The sequence below is a fragment of the Botryllus schlosseri genome, chromosome 16 (genome assembly GCF_051294905.1).
Source record: "Botryllus schlosseri isolate E-star chromosome 16, Bs_hap1, whole genome shotgun sequence".
Taxonomy (NCBI): domain Eukaryota; kingdom Metazoa; phylum Chordata; class Ascidiacea; order Stolidobranchia; family Styelidae; genus Botryllus; species Botryllus schlosseri.
This window is the reverse complement of record NC_137251.1, coordinates 14787295-14811635: the sequence shown is the minus strand read 5'-3', so window position 1 is coordinate 14811635 and position 24341 is coordinate 14787295. Positions and strand designations below refer to the sequence as shown.

General features: G+C 39.1%; 1 protein-coding gene across 3 annotated transcripts in view; it reads left to right on the top strand.

Moving 5' to 3' along the window:
- The window catches only part of LOC145458799 (glutamyl aminopeptidase-like), a 128880-nt gene extending 104960 nt beyond the window's left edge, over positions 1–23920 (top strand). The window contains exons 6-26 of one of the 3 annotated variants that reach the window (XM_080337290.1): positions 3224–3340; positions 4351–4475; positions 4599–4764; positions 5110–5212; positions 5537–5678; positions 6580–6711; positions 9360–9486; positions 9918–10072; positions 10806–10919; positions 11613–11747; positions 13847–13978; positions 14544–14648; positions 15276–15428; positions 16611–16801; positions 17954–18104; positions 18445–18521; positions 18881–18985; positions 19640–19807; positions 20731–20871; positions 21754–21835; positions 23564–23920. In XM_080337290.1, the coding sequence (XP_080193416.1) occupies positions 3224–3340; positions 4351–4475; positions 4599–4764; positions 5110–5212; positions 5537–5678; positions 6580–6711; positions 9360–9486; positions 9918–10072; positions 10806–10919; positions 11613–11747; positions 13847–13978; positions 14544–14648; positions 15276–15428; positions 16611–16801; positions 17954–18104; positions 18445–18521; positions 18881–18985; positions 19640–19807; positions 20731–20871; positions 21754–21835; positions 23564–23716 (2774 nt within the window). In that variant the 3' untranslated portion in view covers positions 23717–23920. Of the gene's footprint in view, positions 1–3223; positions 3341–4350; positions 4476–4598; positions 4765–5109; positions 5213–5536; positions 5679–6579; positions 6712–9359; positions 9487–9917; positions 10073–10805; positions 10920–11612; positions 11748–13846; positions 13979–14543; positions 14649–15275; positions 15433–16610; positions 16802–17953; positions 18105–18444; positions 18522–18880; positions 18986–19639; positions 19808–20730; positions 20872–21753; positions 21836–23563 lie in introns of all 3 variants that reach the window. The other 2 variants (XM_080337289.1, XM_080337291.1) reach the window with 2 other exon arrangements.
- The last annotated feature ends 421 nt before the right edge of the window (positions 23921–24341 follow it).

Here is a 24341-nt window from a genome sequence, read left to right as displayed (position 1 = left end):
TTTTGCAAGTCTCAAATTTCTGAAAAAGTGTCCTCTTTTTACATTTCCAAAATATGGTAAGCCTATGCTTACGCAAATTCGCAAAATGAGCTGCAGGTTATCAGTCAAATGTGCACAATGGATTCGGTGAATCAAAATTCCCTTTACTGGGGAAGCGCATGACGAATCTCTTGGCATTGTCGCATTCCGGTGCATGCATGGAAATGAAGTATATGCTGCACATGGACACCTCCCCATTGTTTGGTTGAAGATGTACGGTAGTGAGAAAGATATGCCACACAAAATATACGTTGTTTGATCGATGGTGTACAATCGAAAGATAAAAAGTTTAATGATGCCGTACGAAAGCGACAATATTTGATTTTTTCTTACTCTGTTGAATTCGTTTCATGTGGTTTCATCTGTGGAACACTTCTTATCTATGGATTTGTACCTTGGTCATCATGGTTACTTGGCAAGGGCAAATTTTTCCTGCAATTTAGTAATCTAGTGTTTTTTTCGCCAATCTAGTGTTTTTTTACGACACAATCTTGTGTTTTTCCGGAAACCTAGAGTGGCAACACTGGTCCTAGCACATGCTCAGTCTTTCCGTGGTCGTCGTAGTGTAAACAGGGTTGCGCAGTGTGCAACGCTGTTAGTTTCAGCTAGTAAAAACGTAATTTCTCATTTAGAGTATTTGCCAGCGTATTTTTAACGATGTGATATAGACCGGGTTGTTTGATCGTCATTCTACAATACACACAAAGGGAAACTAATTGTGCCTGGACTTATAAGTCAGTTCATTATACTCAGTCAGTCATTAGTAACTCATTACTCGCAACGATTGCTCCAGTCCAACTCGCCTTCGAGTTGTATCACTTTCAGTGAAGGACTGATTGCATTGTCCCCGTGACAAAAGCTGACATATACGCTGGCAAATACTCTAAATTAGAAATTACGTTAATACTAGGTTAAACTAGCAGCGTTGCACAGCGTTGCGCAGCCCTGTTCACATTAAGACGACTACGGAAAGACTGAGCATGTGCTAGGACTCTTGCCCTCGTGCTGCAAGGCAGTCATGTGTGACAATATTGTAGATACAGGTGGTAAACCACCGTGACACCATATTTGATACATTTTTCATACTTTCTAAAGCTTTAGTAGCGATAAATTCCATGCCTCTTCCGACACATGGAATTCCTTAGGTGTTAGTATTTCGGAAGAAATATGACTTGGACCAACCAGATGCATAGCTGCGTTCAGGTTCTAGTGTCGAAGAGTTTTATGCGGGAAGATATAGCCTCCCAACTCTCAAACGTGCATCAGAGCCGTCAGGGCTCCCGCAAACGGACGAAAAAATGGATTGATTTTGATGTTTGGCAGCTCTTGTATATTCTTATAGGGAAAAAGGGATAAACAAGGAAGAAGGTTTTTCTAATGGAATTGTAAAACTACACCCTCTCTGGAAGCAGATGCTGTAGTGAATACATTTTCCTAGGTCAAATCTCTCTAAGTTGGTTCCGTTCCAAATAACTGATGAAATGACAAATATGAGTATCAACATGTTCCATGCGAACATTGTAAGCATTTCAGTAAGTCAATTGTCAACATAATTTGAGCATAAGCGATTATTGCGGCCTGCAGCAGTGTTGGGATGACTCGAGTCATGACTCGACACGAATCAACTATTTCGTATGATTTGACTTGACTCGAGTCACTTTGCAAAACTGACTTGACTCGGCACTTCAGAAATGTGGATTGACTCGTGACTCGGAGCAGAATTTACGAGTCAATTTCAAGTCATCAGGTAAACGTTGTCTATTAAATCACTGTATCTTGTGTATGTTCGGGTTGTTTGCGATGAGCCAGTGTTGCCTGTGAGAACAACCATTCATTCACTGACTGTACGTTTCACTGATCGTCCATTGCTGCATCACAAATAAACTGACCGCAAACGAATGATCGCATCTTACGTTGATGTAGTAGTAGTATAACAGTGGCTCTTAACCGGGGGCCCGCGAAGCAATTTCTGGGGGTCCGCAAAACCTCCAAATTTGCAAAATGTGTGATAACCTACTTCCTATGTTTGAGTAGAGAAATCGCAAAGCAATTTCGCTTCATAACTGCTAAAACTTAAGGACTCACGTAGACAGAATGGTTGTCCGAGATGAAATATTCTACTGTGCAAACTCATTTTGATCGTCAAATTGTCAATTGCCTACTGATACAAACATGTTGCTGTTTAGAGATGTTTTGTTGTGGTTTCGGAATAAATTCGGTTGCAAAAAAATCCATTTTCTCCTATGATATACACAACCGCTATTCCAGAATTACTGCAAGATGAGCTCCTACATAGAAATGACTAGGCTGGACGTTATATTGCTGCCATGTATGTTGCGATCAGACCCAATGGTGTCGTTGGAAGCGTTACGCGTTGATATTACATTCGTCAACACCTATCTTTGTGGAAAGTAGTGGATTTTCGGTACTCGTTCATGTCAAATCGACGGTGCGGATTTTCGAGACACGGCAGTGCATTTCAAGAAATGCAGCCACAGAATTCGCTTTGAAATAATAAACATCTTCCCGATTTCTACATAAATAGTATGATGTTAATTTCAAGAAAGGTCATTTGCTGCTGTATATCACAGATAATATTTAGACAAGACAGATGACGGTCGCTCCTCAATAGATTTCAATTTAAACTAAAACTTGAGGGTCCACGGAGACAAAAAGGTTGAGAAACATGGTAGTAGGCTATAATACTATAATAGCAACGTATCTTTGTTTCTTAGACGGTTCAGTGCTAATATTGCGCATGTAATGACTTTAAATCATCAGTCATACTTCGAAAATTCAATTTGACTTGAATTGTAACTTGACTTGACTCGGTTCACCTCCAAAAAACGTGTGACTTGACTTGACTCGAGTCACCTTCGAAAATCGATTGACTTGACTCGAGTCAAAATGTTCAATGACTCGAGATGACTCGTGACTCGAAGGTAGTCACTTGATCCTAACATTGGCCTACAGTTATGGTTTGCAACTCTGTTCTAGCTAAACCACATTAGTCATTAGTCATATATTGACATGCTGTGTCAGTAGACGAAAAACCGAGAGATCGAGTATGGTCAAAAATATAAAATCTTCTATGTACAGTGCTTTGTATTGTAACTCCAAACCTGCCTTCATTTGATCTATTCTTTTATAAATCACCTGTTTTATTTAATTTTACATTTTATAGCGCAATGTGAGAATCGATGTGACGAGCATTACGATCCGTCACATAATTGTCATTGTGATATGAAATGCGTCGATCGTGGCAACTGCTGTGATGACTACACGGAAATTTGCCCGGCAGGTGAGAAACAAGTAATTTTCAAAAATTTACTAATTTTATATTGAGAGTATATTGTCTCTTAAATGTTGCAGATAAAAGCATCGTGGAAAAATCTGAACTGAGACTATTATATAGTTAGATGCTATTGAGCGTGATTTCATGGTTAGGCATTTCATGCAATGATGTTTTTATCAGTTGACATAACTGGAAAACATAACCGGATTGGGATATGGTGTAAATATTGTAGGAAGTAAAAATGGCACGATGAAATCAGCCGACCCACAAGGGCCTACTACTAGGTCTACTACACTAATTTAATTATCAAAAAGATATAGTCGTATGAGTATGGAGCAGCCAGTGCCTCACCTGTCGTCAGGACGAGTAAAAAAAATTGTGAAAACCTTCAATGATTATTGATATTTCCCGTCCATGTTCTTTAACTAAATTTGAACATTTACTCATTCAGAATCACCTATTTCCATATTTTTTGTTTAAAGAATACAGCGCGAAAGGAGAGGTGAGGTGCTTGTGAGGCACAGACGAGTCTTGCCCCAACTGCGAGATAACGCAATTCATCATAAACAGCTCAGAATTTATAATAACTGATGTCAATCAAAGTCTATTAACAATGTCTGAGCACCTGAACCCCTAAAATTCGCCAATGAATGTGAAATTCTACATTATTGCGTACAACGACAGCACAGAGAAAAAACAGATGAATCTGCCTCACTCACTATTCGCCAACAATTGGATAATCGCAGCACAGTGAAACGCCTATAGATTTTAGAAACATGCAGTGTTGTATGAATTGTGGTGTTGTGACGGGTATTCGCAATGCGGAGCAAATTCATTTCCTTACTGATGTAGCTGTAATGTATTTTCCGTCCATACCTACAATTGTGGTTTATAATAGTTACTGACATAGCCTGCGTTGTTGTTGCTGTTTGTGGCATTTATTGTGTGTTTCGTTTTTCTTGAACTCAGGCTATGCCTATTTTGGTGAACTAAATCCAAATCATGTTACTTGACAGAGAATTGGTTCACCTACCGTCTGCCCGGTAATCTGGTGCCATCGCACTATCGCTTGACAGTTCACCCGAATCTGACATTAGAAAACTATACGGGCTCAATCGAGATGACATTCAGTGTGGTAGAGGTATGACAAATACTTTTCTGCAGGTTTAACTGTTAAACCAATGCAAACTGAGATGCTTGTTTAGTAATGAAATTCACGAATGGTTCGTTGTCTGTTGCTGTGATATCTCATAATTTTTTTCAGCCTACGAAGTATGTCATCATACACGCCCACGAAACTCTAGTAATTGATGGAACAACCGTGAAACTTGAGCACATAAGGACCCAATCACAAGGGACCATTGTCCGTAAATTCAGATATCCGGAATATCAATTTTACATCATCGAAATGGAGGGTGATTTGCAGCAAGGTAAATGACTGGCAACATTGGACATTCTGTTTTGGTCTCTGTCTGGAAATAGTCTTTTACATTCTCTCAATATACTGTGTATAAATACCTTGTACCATATTGAAATGGTAAAAGATTAACCAATCAATGCTTAAATTTTGATTTGCACTTAGACAATGATAAATGAAGGTTGAGCTGCTTGCATTGAGCAAATTTTGAAAGTGAATTGTGTTTATTTGGGCTTGATTGATTTTCTCTGTGCTCAAAATCTTGTACATTAGGATATGAAATCCAATCTACAATTACGATTTAGGAAAAATTCTGGCTTCTTTTTATTGAATACTTCCAATCATTTTATGTATTCAGGAGAGGATTATCTCTTGTCGATGGATTTCAGCAACTCGCTAGTTGGGAGCATTGTCGGTATTTACATGTCTTACTACAACGACCCATTGACCGGAGAGAAAAAGTATGCTCTGCAATATAGGACAGTCGATTTTTGACCTTTTGAGTAGAAACTGTCATAGCCTATGATTAGTTACTTGAGTGAACTCATTTGGATGACGATATTGCCTATTGGGACCAATTGGCCAATTCGGCCTACATCAGTATTTTAAAGCTCTTTCGATTATGCTGTGTGTAATTCCAAGTAGCCTATTTTACAGAATTCCGAATGGTTTGGAGTCAGTTGACATACAGCTCTGATGTCAATATTGTGGGTTACATTTGTAACTTTATTCCGTTACATTTATACGATAATATGATGCGTGAAGCATTTTTTGAAAATCTATAGAGGCATAGTATCAACTGATATGGAGCCAACAGATTCACGAAGGGGGTATCCGTGTTTTGACGAACCTGCTATGAAGGTCCAGTATACCGTTGCGATCATTCATGAAGCGGGACACACAGCATTAGGCAATATGCCTATCAATGTAAGTATAGCCTACAATACCAACGGACACGGTCACCAACGTAATAGGCCGCTTCTTTTCGAAATATTCAAGTAGGATTTGCCTACTAGCACAAATACACTGAAGTGGTTATGTTTTGGACTACTTTCACTTCCACTTGAACAGTTTTTATTTTTATGGAAAAAGACTTACTTTTTGCAATTTGGATTTTATAAAAAAAAAATAGAAAGTAGTTTTGAAAGTTTTCATCAGTTTTATGAGCGAAATGATCATACCGTGTGAAATAGCATCTTCATCATGGTAACTAAATATATATTTGAATATTATACCTATCAGTGTCATTATTCGTTTTGCGTCAATCACGAAGATATATATTGAACTTTCTAACTAAAATAGCAACCTTCGATTAACTGCTCAGCTATAGGCAGGCGACCTATTCGCCAAATCTACTTACTTACTTGACGACTTCGAGTTCAAGTTCAAGTTTATTCATCAAATTTCATCACTTAAAAACATCACAAGACTGCAATACAATGAATGATAGGAAGATGCCGAAACGACTAGGAGTAGTCTTAACATCAGATATCCACCTGGGCCTGAGCGATGTAAAAGAGGAGGCATGCACGCACACTGAATGAAAGTAAAAGAAGATAATATAAAGTCTTACCCGCAAAATCGATGCAAATCAACCCAAATTCTACTTACCACGCGACAACATCTAAAATATAGTACATAGCTTGTAGTCAAAACCTGTTGAAGTAGAAGACGAGAAAATAAATGTCTAAAAACATTACTAACTGAGTCAGTGGTGCAAGAGGTCAATATCAACCGCCGGAAAAAGTACAAGTGTTTCGTTAATGAGCACCTCTGAAGCGTTGCTTTTCCTGCACAAGTATTTCGACGAAAATCACTGATATCGCAGAAAACCGAAACGGTTGAAGATAATTTGATAAAGACCGAATTTCAAGTATCCGTTCCAATGTCAACATATCTCGCCTGTTTCGCCGTCGGCGAGCTGTATTACGTTGAAGACTTTAGCCGGAGAGGCATCCCGGTACGTATGGTTCTTTTCTAGCTGATTAATTGTTTTACCTAGCATGCTGTTGTCTGTTCTAAAAGGTGTTAATTCTGTAGATTTACAGTCCAATACTGTATGTTTCTGCGTTTCATAATTTGTATGTATGCATTCGATATAAAACGCAGAGGCAACATTGACTTTGATATACTGTAATAATGAATTATGTTCATCTGTTTATTTCCGTGGTTCTTAACCCTTTGACCTCCAGCGCCCCCTTTCAAACATTATCGTGCTCCAGCGCCCCCCTCCTACTCATATTGTAAGGACTGTAATAAAGACAATGGGCGAGAGGGAGGGCCGTAACAGCACTTCGTCAGCCCCTCAAAAAACGATTGTCTTGGGCACCCATAGCGTGATAAACCAATCTCATGAGGGCTTGGCCCCCAAGAACCTTGTCGCGTGATTTCGATGGTCAGCAAAGTTTATGTGGCCTGGTCGCCCTAGGCACCAAAATTTACTATAATGCATGAATGAAATAGGTTGTAATTGCATATATATGTCGCTATAAACTTTTGATCCTTTCAACCCACGTAATCAGATTCACCAGCAGCGCTGAGTGATCTGTTGTATTGGAAAATCAATAATTGAACATATTCGGGCGTGCCCGTTGGTACAATTAAATCGTTAAATGTTATTTTATTATCTAGTGTTCGCTATATAGTCAAACGTTATTGAAACGCATAAACGTATAAAACTAAAGTAAATAGGCTACTCGATTCAAAATTGGCATTTCGTCAGTGACAAATAATTTTGTCTAGTGGATGTTATTTGTCATGTGGGGAGCTGATTGCGACGACATGATAGTTCGATACGAACGATTTAAGTACCTATGGACAATTGAACTTATATGCGTCGAAGTTTACGCTCAACATAAGGGCAATCCTCTTCGGTTGCGGTTTTCTCGCTGACGATCTTTTGACACACTTGTGGGAGTCCCATATTCACCGTAACTTCATATGTCTTCGTCCATCGTGGCGTGATGATGGCCGACGCCGACATGCCTATTTCTATTTTCTATAATTATGCGTATTCTTCCGTGGGGGATCTGTAGAAACATGATGTTTAATTTATGTTCATTCAGCGAAATAATTTAGGGCACCCTTCGAGCTAACCGATTGGGGGTTTGGGTTGTAGCAGTTTCGGTGTTGGTAAGAGGTCAAAGTTCAGTCGGTCTGTTTGGGACTTTGGTATTGGAAATATTTCGCGCTTTAATCGTGCTCCTCCGCTACGCACTCGGCATCCACCACCCGGAGCACATACCCACCAATGCTCTGCGCATACTCACAAAAACGGCCCCATGACGTTTGCTGGCTGCTGAACGACGCTTCTGCATAATCGGTCATCTAGTGCGGCATCAAGACGATCAACCAGCCGCCGCCATCATCAACCACATTCCGACGGAGCCATGGCGCAGATGTGACTCGAATAGCTAGCGCAACGCGAGCTATCGCTCGAAGACGACCACGACCGCCCACTCTGGAGGCGCTTAACAAGGGCCCAAAACTGATTACCTTGATGTTCTTTTGTTTCCTGTTTTCTTTTGTCCTTTTATCTAATTGAAAGTCGATATATATGTAATCACGCACGAGAACCAGTCGACTATAATAAACAATATAATATTTGTGTGTGGTATATTCAGGGTCAAATCGAGGTTGTTATAGCAACAATCGGGCACGGTCTCATACCCTGTGGTTCGAACCCTCCCGAATTCACATCGGCGATTGGCAATACGGGGAGATTAATGGTATTCGATTTTGTCTTAGTGCTTTGTGTAACTATAAGTAAGTCGGGTGCATATATCTGATCACATTGAATTGAGTACTGTACCCAGCTATTAATTTTAACATGAATGTATTCCAACCAAAGCAACTCACATTATATAACGTTCTTGTGAAGTTGTTAACCACAACACAATATAGTATCATCCTTTATGATCCGATGAAGAAATATTCTGACGATTTAATTTGCGATCTAAAATTACGCGCATTTCTTTTTATATGAATTATAATAACCCACTACATTTATGAAAATATATGTAGCAAACATCGTCACGTAGCGCGACCAAATATTTCGGGATTTGACATGTTTTGTTGGAAGTTAATTTGTTCTGAACACTCATTAAGGATATGTTCTACTACCACATCATCTTCGGCGAAGCCATTGTTCTTCAGCGCCCCCTTATTGCCCCCCTGAGCCCAGCGCCCCATCCCCCCATATCGCCCCCTGAGCGTTTCCGCCCCCTTGAAAATCGCCAGCGCCCCTTGGGGGCGTTGGAGGCATGATTGTGAACCACTGGTCTATTTCATATTTTTTATGTTTTGAACAGAGACAAGTAAATTATTTTATTCTTTCATGCTGCAAGTCACGCATATGTTATGGTAGTACATTCCAAAATAGGTTCTGAGTAGTCAATAGCTCTTTTAGTTGGGTTACTGTTAGATGGGGGTAAGTGAATATTTCCCTTTGAGGTCGATCTTGTAATATGTGAGTGAAAATTAGGAAAAATGTTTCAAAAATATGTGCTAATGTTTTTAAATATTTCGAACCAATAAAGTTCATCGACTTTCAAAATTAAATTCCACGTTCACGGGTCAACTAAATCATTTTGATAATTATACACACAGCTGCGAATTTACGGAGCCAAGCACCAGATTGACGGGGGGCAAGGAGACTACGCTCTCAACGTGACCAAGGCTATGTTTGATGAATACGAACGACTGTTTAATATGACTTATTCGCTCCCCAAGTACGGTGGGTGCTTTTGTACTCACTAAAGTTTTACGAGTGTGCGTGTTTGTGGGTCGAATCAAGTTTCCGCGATTGTTTGATCAGTTCAATTATGTTTTAGCTTCAATAAATTGATATTTTTCAGAGTAAATCATAGAACCCCCTTGGTTTTAATCAGCCCTATGGAGATGAAATGTTTGAAAATCCAAATCAGGATCCTAATTTGGGATTCAAACCCAAAATTCGTATTATGTCATGTCCAGCTCCAAATCTGATAATGACTGAATTTTTCTCCATTCAAAATTGTTCGAAATCTCATGTACAAGTCTCAAAAATACTGTAAATCCAAATCCATGCTGTTCCCTACACTCTACGTCTATGCTATATGAACGTAATGAACACCGAACTACGACGAAGTCCAACATAATTCCATGATTTTTTATCGTCCACGTTAGATCAAATTGCACTGCCTGAATTTCTTGCCGGTGCCATGGAAAATTGGGGGCTGGTGACGTATCGAGAGCGCTACCTGATGTGGGATCGGAATAAGTCTTCTATAACGGACAAGCAGTCCGTGACGGCTGTTATTGCGCATGAGATGGTGCATCAGGTGTGGTATGCGTCTTCTCTGTCTCCAGAGTCTTCAATTAAAGCATTAACGACTTACCAACTTGACAATTCAAAGCGTTGTGAGTCCACGCGCTTTTTACATACATAACTTCGGATTAAAGTGTTGTAGGACTACTCCGTCTATACCGTGGAATGTCTGAGGCAGGTTCTGATTTCGGGCACCCTAGGTGTATATTCACCCCCTTATATCAGGGTGGTATACCGGTGGAAATACACACTCTTTTCGCTGCGGCTGGGGTGTAGAGAGTCAGAGAAATATAGGCTAATGTACGACTGCTAGACTGGGATGTAGATCTATTTTACAAAGCTTCCAGCTTTCCAGGTGCAGCCTTTCCAGTTTATTTCATGCCCAAGTATCGCAATGGATGTAAATCTGTTCAAATATCTTTGTTATGTTATATTATATTATATATATAATATATAATTTTCGTAGTTCCGGAAATACCCTTAAGCTACATGGCATTTATTTTGATATCGGCCGAGTTTATCGGGTTATCGATGAAGGTGCTAGTTATCGGTTTTATCGGTATATCGGTCGGGTTCTAATCATGGCAACTAACTTCCCTATTCATGATGACATTTCGAACCTTCCTATGTGTTGGCACAATCATTGGATGTTAAACACAGCTCCGAATGAAAGTAAAATATGGGCCACGTTATAAACTAATCTTGAACCATATCTTTCATTGCGGATAATCACCGACTTTATTCAGTGGTTTGGAAACATAGTGACGATGAAATGGTGGGACAATATCTGGTTGAATGAAGGATTCGCCTCGTACTTTGAGTATGACGGCTTGTCGTGGGCGGAACCATCTTGGAATGCGGTATGTTGGTATACGTTGTTTGTATGATATCAGTCGTGTTTAGTTGAAATCTTGCATGCCATTTTCATGTTCCACCTAAGATATAATGATATTAAACGTTATGCAGTACTGTGTATTCGTGAAACAATTATAATTCAACATCAGGGTTACCATATATTAAAATCGGGGATAGAGGACACTTTTTTACAAATCACACATTTTACATTATTTATAATACCGGGCGAGACAACGGGTGATTTCAAAATCTTTACAGCAAATACTGTGTTGTGTTGTCTAAGAAAAAACGTCATTTTTGCAACTCCACTCCAGAAAGATCCGATCGAATGTCCAGATTGCAGATATCGCGTCATTTATGACATTTGTAGATGTGCCTGTACAGTATCCTGGCTTAAAACTGAACAGTGAACACAATGGCTTGGACTCGGGCCACGACACTAGGACTCGGAATCGGCTCTCTACTCAATGAATTGGAATCGAACTTGAAACGGTGGTGAATAGAAAATGGCTCGATTTGACTCGAGTTAAAACTATAAGCGTGAGATTGGCGTGTCACTCGTGCTCGGAACCTTGTGACTTGGTTAGATCCTTGCTCTGCATTCATGGTTTGCATCTATAGTTTTCAGTTTGAGTGTGTGCATCGATGACTGTAATTTTGACATTATTTCGTCAATGCCTAATATCGCTCACCTACAGGACGGATTCCATGCCTTGTTTGATGTCCAAGTGGCCATGCGTAGTGACCAATCTATCTCTTCACATCCGATAGTAGTGGATGTTAGCACGCCTTCACAGATCGCGGAAGTCTTCGATACGATCACATATCAAAAGGTGAGTAGCTGTATTTACACATACTGTGTTGTACGGTCGCTGTGATACCAGAGGTGGTCAGTACGAAGTACTTCTACTTTTTCGATGTACTCAAGTAGTTTTCCTCAACTTCCGGTACTTACTCAAGTAGATCTGATTTTGCTACTTCTACTTCTACTTCGTAATATTTTGTGATCTACTTACTTACTTTTCGCTATTTTCAGTTTGTCAAGTACAAGTAGTTCAATCTTCCAATCAGGAAGATGGCCTGAGGAATTTCGGGGCTGTTTTCACGGAGTATCAACATTTCATTTTCATAAAAGTTTAGTAAAGCCCAGAATTTTCGTCGCGCTTCGCGCGCAGTGCTGGATACGGACTGTCCAGCATGATTTCACGAAAGTATCGGTGAATATAATTTGGGTAGAGGGTTGGCGTGGTTCCGTTGACACCACATTGCCGCCCTTCGCCCATATCAAATAATTCATCACAGCATATAACGTTTGCAACTGATGTTTCGCCATCTAGCATTTACTTGTCATATCGAAATCTACCATGACCATGGCATGTCTAAATCTGGAAAAGTGGACTCTGGCTTTTTTTAAGTTTTATAGCTGTTTTAGCATACTACCTTTGAAACTTTCTGGACTAAAATCATGAAATACATGTTCTGCTTTTTGAAGTAGTATTTATAATTCACTTTCAATTCCCAGAATCATATACCTTGAGTTATAATTATTATCAGTTCTTTTGTCTGGATAACATACATGTTGAAGTATAAAAGCAAGTGTAGTAATGCCTTCAATTTCTGGAAATAATGCCACACAATATGGCATTTTTACGGTCCACCATATTTTTTATTATCGTTTACAAATCGCGCAAAGTGTTTACACCGTATCCTACGCAACTTCTCCGTATTGCTCTTCGACTAAACTACGAGCCTTATAATATGGGGAATGGTGCCATACCATGCTATTTTCTAAAACGTGTGTTCGAGAAAACAGAGGATTGGTATTGCATTTCCATATCAATATTATCATTTTCATCCCATGATGTGGACGAATATACTTATGCCAGCGAAAATTGGATACCTGCTGGTATGCATCAATATGAATCAAGCTCGTCACCTATCGCATTGCTCAATTTGCACCTTTTTACAGTCCATGTGAACGAATTAGGATCGTTTTCTTAACTACTTACTTGATTACTTTTAAAGTCAGTCAATTCTACTTCTACTTCAAGTAGTTTTAGATTGCTTATGGAAGAAGTACTTCTACTCGTACTTGAGTAGATTTTTTCGTCGTTACTTCGACTTCTACTTGAGCAGATTTCTCGACTACTTTGACCACCTCTGTGTGAGACAGCAAATTCTACAGCACATTTGAATAACATATTCATATTGAAGTATTGAAAAGAACATAATTACGATAGTTGCTGACGATTACCCCTGAAAGAGTGTCTCAACCGAAAATATACAGATATGTATTCCAATATGTTATTCAATTGTTTACTGAAGTTCTTGACCTCCAAGAATAGGCCCATCATATTTTCAGCATCCACAAAGAGGACATTTTATGTCGGCAAGTAAAACGAATGTAGAGTTGTCGTTTGAGTTCGATGATGTTTTAAAATACCATGGTATTTGCAGGCAAAGATTAAAAGAACAAAGCAAATAAAATTTACAAAAACAGACGCAACAAGAACAAATCAAACTTAGTTTATAGATTCAGCCTCTGAACACTTCGCGGTTCCCTCAATTTTTTCAATAAGGAATGATCATTTATAACGAGATCGTGAATTGTTTAAACGACTTATCATTGAAATGATATACAACCGTCAAAATTATCGAAACTTATCCGCCTATAATAGGCTGGCTGCCGTATTTTTTTGGAAATATGTACCACTCGTCTTGTTCAAAGTATACGCAACTAACCCGAAATGTGAAAAAGCGGACATCTGGGCGTCCCCGAAGACAATTCACTTGTCTTGAGAAAAGAGGACAAACCCTCCTAACAGGGAACATATATGGTAGGCCTATCCAAGAGTCACTTCTCTGGTAGGCCTATACACGTATGGTTTTGTGAGGTTCTATACCGTTTATTTTTTTTTCACCTTTCGAACAGGGCTCAACAGTTCTTGGATACATGAATAGCGTTTTAGGCGATGACTTGTTCTTGGGCGGATTGCGAAATTACTTGAAGAAGAGACACTTCAACAACACTGATGAGCAGGACTTGTGGGGTGATATCCAAGAGGTGAATGCTATCAGGCCTTTTGACTGATGTTGTGTTTCTATCTGATGCACAGTGCTTACTAAAACATAAACGTGCATATAAAACAAACATGTTTAAAACAAGGCCCTAATTTAAAACCTGTTTTTGTTGTTGTTTTTTTGTTTGTTTTTCAAGTCATGACGTCACGAATATTAAACTGTGACGTCATCGCGGATCGGCATTGACAATTGAAAATATTGGGTAAATATAGCTAATTTGAGGAAATATCTGTACTATTTATGTTGAACCGACTATTTTGAGGGTTCCAACCATCCCATATCGATATACGTCGGCTATATCGGGTGGTAATTGTCCGTAGGCTCATACAACATGTTTTTTTGGAAAGTATTCACACAATTATGGCATAATTTTACAACTTAAAAAACTTGTTTTTTACGGCCTTTGTTTAAAACACTGTTAAAAATATGTCTTAAACAAAGTGTTTTAAAACACTATTTGTTTTAAATGCAACTAAAACATGAGTTGATTTTGTACGTCGCTACTGTTATTTGATTTCGTTGAAACGATTTCTCATTCATTTCGTCAGTACGTTTCGGGTCAGGGAAGCGATTTCAATATCGTCGAGATAATGGACGCCTGGGTTCAGCAACAAGGTTTTCCGGTGATTCAAGTTAATGTGAGCGATTCGCAGGTAATGTGGGAACCTTGTATTCGTGTGTCGATATCTAAGCATTTTCAACCTTTCAGAAATTCCTTACCAAAGTCAACTGATCTAAAATAGTGAGAGCCAAGGGAAGCGAACATATACTTATAAAGTCTGAGAATTTTTCAACCACCATTAATACCACCAATAGACTTTCAGCATGCCATTTCTTCGCCTTTATTTGCGTTCGTAATTTACGAATCATTTGTAAATACGCCTTCTCGGATTGACCACTCTCACCAATATATGAAGCATTTGCAAGGCACCAGTTGGTTTTTACGGCGATGCATTATAATTAATTGGAAATCTTCGCTCTTACGCTCATTATGTAGTCTGTTGCTGTGACCGAGACGTTTATGACTTTATGCTTTTTGCTGTGTCTCTGATTTGGAACTTGGTCATTAATAAACTAGTCAGAAAAGCGTTTGAATTACAATGATTATTCTATTATCACCAGAAAATAACCCAATTGACAGGTTTCTGCGCCTAGAAACAATCATCAGAAGGAATCAAAGACTGCCGCGCATAAACGGCTTGCGTCTAAATTAAACACAGCTGCATTTCCCTCCATATAGGTAAATATTGTCAAATCTTATCTGTTTCCTATACATACAGGTGACTGTATCCCAGGAACAAATGCTCATCGATCCTGCGGCCAATAAATCATCGTTGCCACCCTCCGATTACAATTACAAGTGGAATATTCAATTGCAGTATTTCACATCGTCAAATTTATCTACCAAGGCTATCTGGCTGAATGCATCATATCCCGGTAAAACCATATTAGTATCAGCAGTTGTTTTCATCCATTTTGAACGCTTCAACCAATGGACATTTTCGTACGAGAATAATGAAATTCTTTACGTGACACTGGTCGTCACCATGTTGGATAAGCTCTAATACAGCTCCAGCTCCAGCTCCAATACAGCTTTTCGCAACCAATAGAAATGATTATTTGTAATTGCAAGCAGAGGTGGTCAAAGTAATCAGTGTTCCTGCACACGTAGACGTACAGTTAATACGTACTGAATTGCAAGTAGGCTATATCCGTAGCAATGTCCAAACTAGCTACTTCAATGGTCAGCATATATAGAAGGTCCAAAATCACGTAAGTAAATAGTTTCAGAAACTTGATTTGGCCAATATGTCGGATACTTGTAGCACTTGTTATTCGGAGGTGGTGGCTACTTTACAAATTGTATTTCTGCGACTAACCCAAAATAACTAACTAGTACATATTGCAAGTAGCTGCAATTTTCGAAAATATATTCAGTTACAGTATAATACAGTTGATATTTCATGCGGTTCTTATAACAATCTCACTCATAAAAGTACTTCAAACTCATTACAAAACTACTTCGTACTTTTTGAAATTCAAAGAGTAAAAAGTAAAAAGTTGCCTTAAAAACTGTTCAGATAAAGTTGTTGTTGGTGTTGTTGTTTGGGGTATCGATGGTGTTTGTCGACTACAACATGGACATTTACACCAGGCAGATTTTCTCATTTTTATTCCGTTGATGCCGACTTGTGTAGTGCGGCGCACTTCTACAGGCTTTTATAAGATACTTACACGGATGAGATGGCGAAGAGGGGCCTAGATATACCTTCCGCACTTAGGTAGAAATTTTGGATTCGACCTCGGTCGGACTCGCACCCGCAACCCATTGGTATTTCAGCTGTGAATTAGACCACTACGCTATCTCGCCACGTTCACACAAAGTGACAGTAGTCTTCGCCACAACCACCAAATCTTTACTATTAGGCAAAATCTACTTTAGTGTTTTGTTGAAAACTAGGAGTACTGACCGCCCATGATTGCAAGTTTTCCGCAACTGCGTAAGTTCTGTTTGCATCCTGATATCTTTTCGACCTGTAACTGAGAAACGACAATTACCCTTGATGATGATCAGTAAGATAATGATCGGTAATAAGATTTGTAAATCGATCTTTGCAGATGTAACGTTCAGTATCGATACGGAAGACAAGTGGGTGAAGCTCAACGCCGGCCAAAAAGCGATGTACCGAGTCAATTACGATGCCGCGACGTGGACCAATATCTCAGCGCAGCTGATTGACGACCACACGGCGTTTAAGGAGATTGACCGGGCACAGCTCATGGACGATGTTTGGAATCTTGCTGCGTAACTAGAGTTCCTTATCAGTGATAGTTATCGATTGTTGTTGATGAGCAATTTAATTGATTTCCTTTATAGTCAAATGGTTATTAACCTTCACTAACCTAGCTAACCCATATACTAATTACAAGTCTTCGACGAACCCTAAATTTTCACAATGCAGACCAACACATCAAATACATTATTATAGATATACTGGTACATGAAAAAGAGTGTAGGCTCAATTATTTCCATCAATATTGACTGCAAATCATTGTGACTTCTGCTGTATGAGTCATGTGTGGTCCTTGACCGTCGGCAAACCCCTGAAACGGGCTCAGCGAATCCCTGGTGTTCGAGTGAAGCCATGTTAATGACCACAGCCTTAGTCATTCACAATGACTAGAGCACATCAATGATTGCCGTTACTGTACTCAGTGTACTGTAACGATATGCTTCAATACACTAATAGCGCGGGGGTGTTCATCTGAAGAGGAAAATTATGCGGCCCGCGACGAAGTGGTATTAAGTGGATTCTCAATTTATCTTATTCCGATACATTTGATCCAAGTTTGAGTGAGCTAAGAGAAAAGCCACAAATAACACTATAAACTCACTAAAATATAGCTTTGCACACAAATATGTTTTACTGACTTCATTCAATAAATTCAAAAATCTCCCTTCAACCAATCGAAGTTGTTATTTGTAGGCCGTTATCAATTGTTATTGGCAGGGGGGCCTTGCGTCTGCTATAGAGAGCCTCTGTGTCACCCACAGTTTCACCCTGCATTTACATCGGGCTAGGGTTGTATATAAAACAAACAAATAAACACTTTGTTTAAAACATTTTTTAAAACAGTAATTTAAATGCCTTTTTTTAAACAAAATTGTTTTTGTTTTCATTCGTGACGCCATCGCTAAAAACATACATGTTTTAAACAAGGACCATGTTATAAAGATGTTTAAGCATGTTTGTTGGTCTTTACATTCTCCATTGCTGCTCTTATACTAGATCCCATCCCATGCTAGGGTGAAAATTTGCGTTTGATTGAAAGTCTATTACAAGTCATTTTGACTTCTTCTCTTTTGATTCTATCATATTCTTATGGTGTTTTGATCTGATGAAATCATTAATTAATTGAACTGAACTACTTGATGATGATATATATTGTCTTGCAGAGCCGAACACATCTCCTATCTTCAAGCACTCGACATCACTCAATATCTGGATAGGGAAGAAAGCTATTTTGTTTGGAGTGCTTTTGCCTCTGGCTCGTCGAAGATTGAAAACATGATTAATGGCGTCGAGAATGTCGAAACCAATTACAAGGTTGTTATTGCTGTTGTTCAATGGTACAAAATTTACGCTGGTACACGCGAAACTGTAAATTTAGAGGATAGGCCAAAAAGCTACCACACGTAGAGGAAAAAGGAGTTATTTTCATGAGTTCATCAACTTATTTTCATCTGACGCCTTGTACCTTCTGATTTCCATGCGATACGAGGCTTTGCTGCTCATTTTATGTTTGTAACATCCTCGACATGATAAACGACACGGACGCAGTAACTGTTTGGTTCTTGAAGCAATTATAATTATCGATATAGTGCTAGAATCAAGCCCGCGTCCCATAGTTAGAAAGTGTTTAAACATAATTTTGGTCGCATTACAGGCATACTTTCTGAGTAAATCGAAACCGATGGTGGACAAACTTGGGTGGGACGCAACGCAAGGATCGCTTGAAGAAAAGTGAGGGTTATTGCTTGCCGTTGTTATACTGATATTTATCGTATTATGATCGATCGTGTAGCCTAATCTTATCCATCTGTGCACTCCTAAATAGCAATGAATCGTTGTAGATGCCTGTCTAGCAGGCATTGTACAGATTCTCAGGCCGTTTAGTTTTAGTGCCGGTTTATTAGCCCTTTTATCAATTCAAGATACTTCTATAAATGTGATACAGTAAAAATAAAGGTGAGGTCAGTCAATCGAACGCCTACGTACGCATAGTTGCAGAATGGTCGAACGTTTTACTGCAAGGCATGCAAACTGCATGAGACTATCAGAAACGTTTGTATGAATTGCATGTTACGAGATAATATTTTTAGGCGTCTGAGACGGATAGTTTTAAGTCATGCACTCAGCTTCGGCGATGAAGACGCGTTATCCAATGTTACTGAACTGTTTCGACAATGGAGAAACGATATGGCTTTGTGAGTATTGTTTTCATGATTTTTAGATTCTCATACATACGAATGCATTTTCTGGTCTAACATCAGCGATGTGGCCACCCGAATAGCCAAGGCATAACCATGAAAACATTCCTTGAATTTCTAATTACTTACTTTGACACTTTGGATTTTTTTAAGTAGAAAGTAGTTTTGTGATAAGTTGGCATCAGTCTTATGAGTGAAATTGTATCAAGAACAGCATGAAATAGCCATCACAGTAATTGATGAATATATTTTATAAGACTGTACATATTTCTAATGTCATTGGTCAATTTGCGCTAGTTGTAAAGATAAATCTTAAAGTTTCCAATAACTGCTAAGAGTATGCGATCCCCAGCCATATCTACTGTCTGAAAACTGCATGAATTTCAAACATTTCATTTTCTACTTTCACTTGTCTTAGTCTTGACATGTCTTGGAAATTGCTACCTCGACTTGTAATTGTATGGAGATTGATCGTACTACTATTTTTCCTGGAGTACGAACGATGACTTCTCTGGCCAATAACTACGTCCGCTTGAATTTGAGTGGCCGGTCCCACGTTATCGATGAGACATAGGAATTACATTGCTCTGGTTTATATTTTCTCATATGGGAAGATTTTACAATCCCGCATATTTTATTTTGTTTTTTCAGTATTCATCCTGACATTCGGAGCATGGTGTACAGGTACGGTATTAAGGAGGGAAGTGTGGATGATTGGGAATATGTACTACGGCAATATTTAAACGAGACTGTCGCTGGTGAAAAGGGCGATCTGCTTCGAGCTCTCGCGGCGACTACCAATGTTGAATTGATAGACAGGTAGGTAGCTGCCCGAAGCTTGTTGATTGACGCTTTCAATCATACACTGGCCACGACTTAAGGCGTGCGGTGTATGATTTCGTATACCGTAATTGTTAAGGACGCACTTACGTCATGCAAAATGCTGTTCTCTAGAGGAGGCACATATTACAACTAAAAACGGTGGAATACAATCTGGATTTTACACCGTTAAACCACCAACATATTGCAAGATAACTTACTATCAGAGGAGGTCACTGGTCAGCAATAAATTAGGCTACTTATTTTTTGAAGTATTGCCGTAGGTTCTGCGCTACTTTCTGAACTGGTCACTGGTTATGTTTTTCGATTACACATTCTTCCATTTTTACTTGACAGTTTTCAAGGAAAAACTGCTTATTTTTGACAATTTTACACCTCTGGTAAAGTACAAGTTTTGCGCCATGTTTGCTCCGTCGCGCTTATGTGTGGAATCGTGATAAAAACTTGGCGATGTAGCGTTTGTATCACTGTATCTGAGTTCTATTCGTAGTGTCATTATTGCGTTAGTCACTAAGCTTGCAATTTCTGAAGTAGAAATCTCTCATCCGCCGCTCAAACTATGCTACCCTTGACCAAATCTAATTTTCGAAACTACATACTCGGGTACTTGTCATATCATCCTTTTCTATACTTCCACTTGATATCGTTTTGACAAGTCTTATAAATCTCCACTTGTACTCGAGTAGACATTTATGACGTTCTACTGCGAATTGAGTACCAACTGTGACTACTTGGACCACCACTTCTTACTGCATGTAGGCCTTGTACATTGTACAAGCAATCTCGTTTCCCGGATTGACCAGCTTCTTATCTGCGAGCAGTTACGTATCACGCTTGATTTTGATCAAAGCCTTTCGTCGCAAAGACTAAGATTACTTAAAATGAGGATTTCCGTTCCGCAGACTTCTTGAATATACAAAGGATCCCGCCGTCATCAAAGAACAAGACTTCTTCACGTGCATCATTTACATTTCCTATTCCGATGTCGGCAATCAAATGGCGTGGTCCTGGGTTCGACTCAATTGGGAATACTTGGTCAAAAGGTAGTCATCATCATCATCATCATTGGTTTATTAGCAATTTTATCAGTTCAATACACCTGTAGAAAGAATATCTCACCTTGAACTCTGTGAACGTGTAATTTTCATTACATCCCATAATACTCGTGGTGACTAATGTCAAGGGTATAATATGAACTTCTTAAAATCGGTGACATTATTAATACGCGGCATTCAATGGGAGCATGGCTGATCGTGTGAGTATTGTGTAGACTCAACCCGGAAAAAGTGGTTTGTAGGTTGCAAGTAGAATTGGACCACGAGCAAATGTTCAGCTTTACCAAAATATATTAGAATTAGAATTATAGCTACGCAGTTTTATACATGTTAGAATTACTGAAATCGCAAAAACTTGGAAATTGAATTAATTTCTGGATTAGAAAGAAATAGAATAACAAAATCAATCTCAGTTCATATCAAATCAGAGCTGATCCTCGTAACATAATCTTGTCTTTGTCAAATTCTGTCCCGCAAGCTCGGATCGTTTCGCAGCATACACTTCTCCTGCAGCATTTTCAGTAGAATCAGGACTTAGATTAAAATTGAAAATAGAGCATATTAGATTACCAGCGCATAAAAGAGAGAGAGACTGATTCGTGGAAGAGAGAGTGCTAGAGATAGAAGTCCTCAAAAATGCATTGAACTGTTGCAAAATTTCATTGTCGTGGAGCACAATGCCTCACAAGGCACTGTTGTGTGTTAAAATAAGATTGCGGGCATTTCGCTCCGATTAGACAATTTGAATTATCTAGTTGTCCAAGTCCTTTGAGAAATAGATCTTGGTTGCGAAGGAAGTGATTTGCTACTTCAGGAATCGCGGAGTTTTAGTGTTGGTGATGTTGATGAATTGATTGATTTGCTTTGAAGATTTCGCTTGGAGAATATGTATCTTGGGCGCCTGATACCGAACATCGTCTACGGTTACAACACTCAAGTCCAGAAATGGGAGGTATGATATTGCGATGCTGTATCACTGTTGCCGACACGTTGTCTCACGTCCCGTGTGGACTAGTGACTTTAGAAGTGCTGTGACAAAGCCTTATAATAGATTCAAAAAAGCCCTACTTGATCACCTCTTGTCGTTACACTAACACTGTTGCCCTACCTCGCCCAGACATTGCTTCATTGATCATTTGCTACCATTTTTTAATTTTTTTTTCTATTTTCCTTTCCTAACTAAACACTTTTTTACAGCCAGACTGTTCTGAGTCAAGTGTACCTGTTTGATGCTGGTGTGATTAGACTAGATGACCTTCACGGTCTTATCGATCATTCCTATCTAATACCGAATACTGTGTACGCATATTTTATGTACCACCATCACTGCCGTTTGTTATGTATTTTGGTTCGATGAAAAATAAAGACTCTCTCTCTCTCTCTCTCTTCTACTTTTCAGAAATCCCCAAGTAGGTTTTGCTTAATCGTGCTACTCACTAACGTGATTATCTAAACTATTTCCACTTCTACTTCAACAGTTTTGTAGGAAAAACTACTTTGTATTTTCAAAAGCAGAAATAATAGCTTTAGGATATGTTTGCATCCCTTTTATGTGTGAGAGATTCATAACAATAGGGTTCCATATGTCCTCCTTTTTCAGGAAATAGAAAATGTCCTCCGAGAGCGCCTAAAAGTCCTCCATTTTGGCAATTCAGCCTCCTTTACAGCGTTTACAGCAAGGTTAATGAACAGAGACAATTTAAAATCGGCATAAATGACGCGAAATAGGTAATGCGGACGTTCGAGCGGGTCATTCGGGCGTTGAATCAGAGTGACGACCTTTTTATAGTCAAAAAAAAGTAACGTAAAAATGCGGATAATTCGGGAGTCGAGTCAAAGTGATAACCTTTTTTTAGTCAAGAGCATAGAAGTGTCGTGAAAATTGGGGATAGAAGTATCGTAAAAATTGGGTAATGCGAGAGTCGAGTCGAAGTGATGGCCTTTTTTTAGTCAACATAACAAAATTTCCAGTAAATATTTCCAAATCGGCTGTTTTCAATTTCGGTAAGCTAACTTTTATGATTTTTGAAAGTGTCCTCCTTTCCGGATTCCAAAATATGGTAGTTGGTAGCCCTACATAACAAGCACTTTAAATAGCCACCACAGTAACTGATGACTATATTTTCGAAGATTGTATCAATTTTTCAGTGTAACCATTCATTTTGCACTAGTTCTAGTGTTGGAGGTTTATCTAGACTCCTCCTCTCCATATCATCCGTGTGAGCGGTGTCTTATACAAGCCTGGAAGTGGGCCGTGCTACAAGTCGGCAGATACGGAATAAAATCAAGAAAATTGGCCTGGTGTTAAATGACCATGGTAGTCGACAAACACCATGAATACCTCAAAACAAACACTCGGGCTGGGACTCGTAAGGCGGCGTTGATCGGTATAGCTAGAATTTTTTACCATTTCCTACAGATTCTCAAGCTACGGCTACGCTTGGACTCTTGGATCGCTGTATAGTGCAATGATGTTCCCAGATCAATCCACGAAATAATAATATCATATTTTGTGATACGATTCTTGATATACAATGTTTTAGTGAAGGGATTCACTAGTTGTACACCCAGTCGTACCGTCTCTTCCTGGTTTTCCTGGTCAGACGAATTTAATAAGTGATCTATCTATCCCGGCTACAATCGTATAATAAAAATTTGTAAGAGATCATGTGAATTTTAGGTCGAAGAATTTATTGCGAAATATCCGGATGGTGGCGCCGGCACCGCCGGCAGAAAGAACGCATTGCTGCGAATTGACTTGAACATCGCGCGGTTGGCGGAAAACATCGACTCCATCTCGCAGTGGCTATCGGATAGAGTCGAAGAGTTGTAGTCCTCGATATAGGACTACAAAGTGTGCCATCTGTGTTCTTTATTTTTATTTGTGCCTTGTCGATACGCGTAGAGCTTTGAAGTGCTCGATTCTGATTAGTCTTTTATAGTCGACCGGTATAGTATTTTAGTTCGTAGTTTTCAAACGTTAGTCGTATTGTTACTTTCTAGGTCTTGGCAGAACGATAAATATATCAGGCGAACTTTCAATAAGAATCCAATGTATTAGTCTTCAACAGCAGAATTACTATAACGCAAGCGACTATAGTGACTACTATACTGTCACTATCCAGAGTGCAGATAAACAAGGGTCAGTAGATCACAGAACACAGGATATAATGAGGACCAAATATTGATTGACATTAATTTATAGTTCTATACAAATATGAGTCAAACGATGCCAACTTATACACGAACATGACGCTGAAAGGGCATCGCAGCTGGTCATGGTGAGGGGCGATTTTTTCGTGGCTGGACAAAGAACAGTTTTTTAATGTGGTTGTGGATAATAATAAATTATCGATTTTGCGAGAGTTGATTAGTCATACCCGTACGGAGATGAGTAAAGAATCTCGTTGCTGAAAGCGAAGCGATTGTTATTCTTGCTCTTCAGCTACACATCGGTA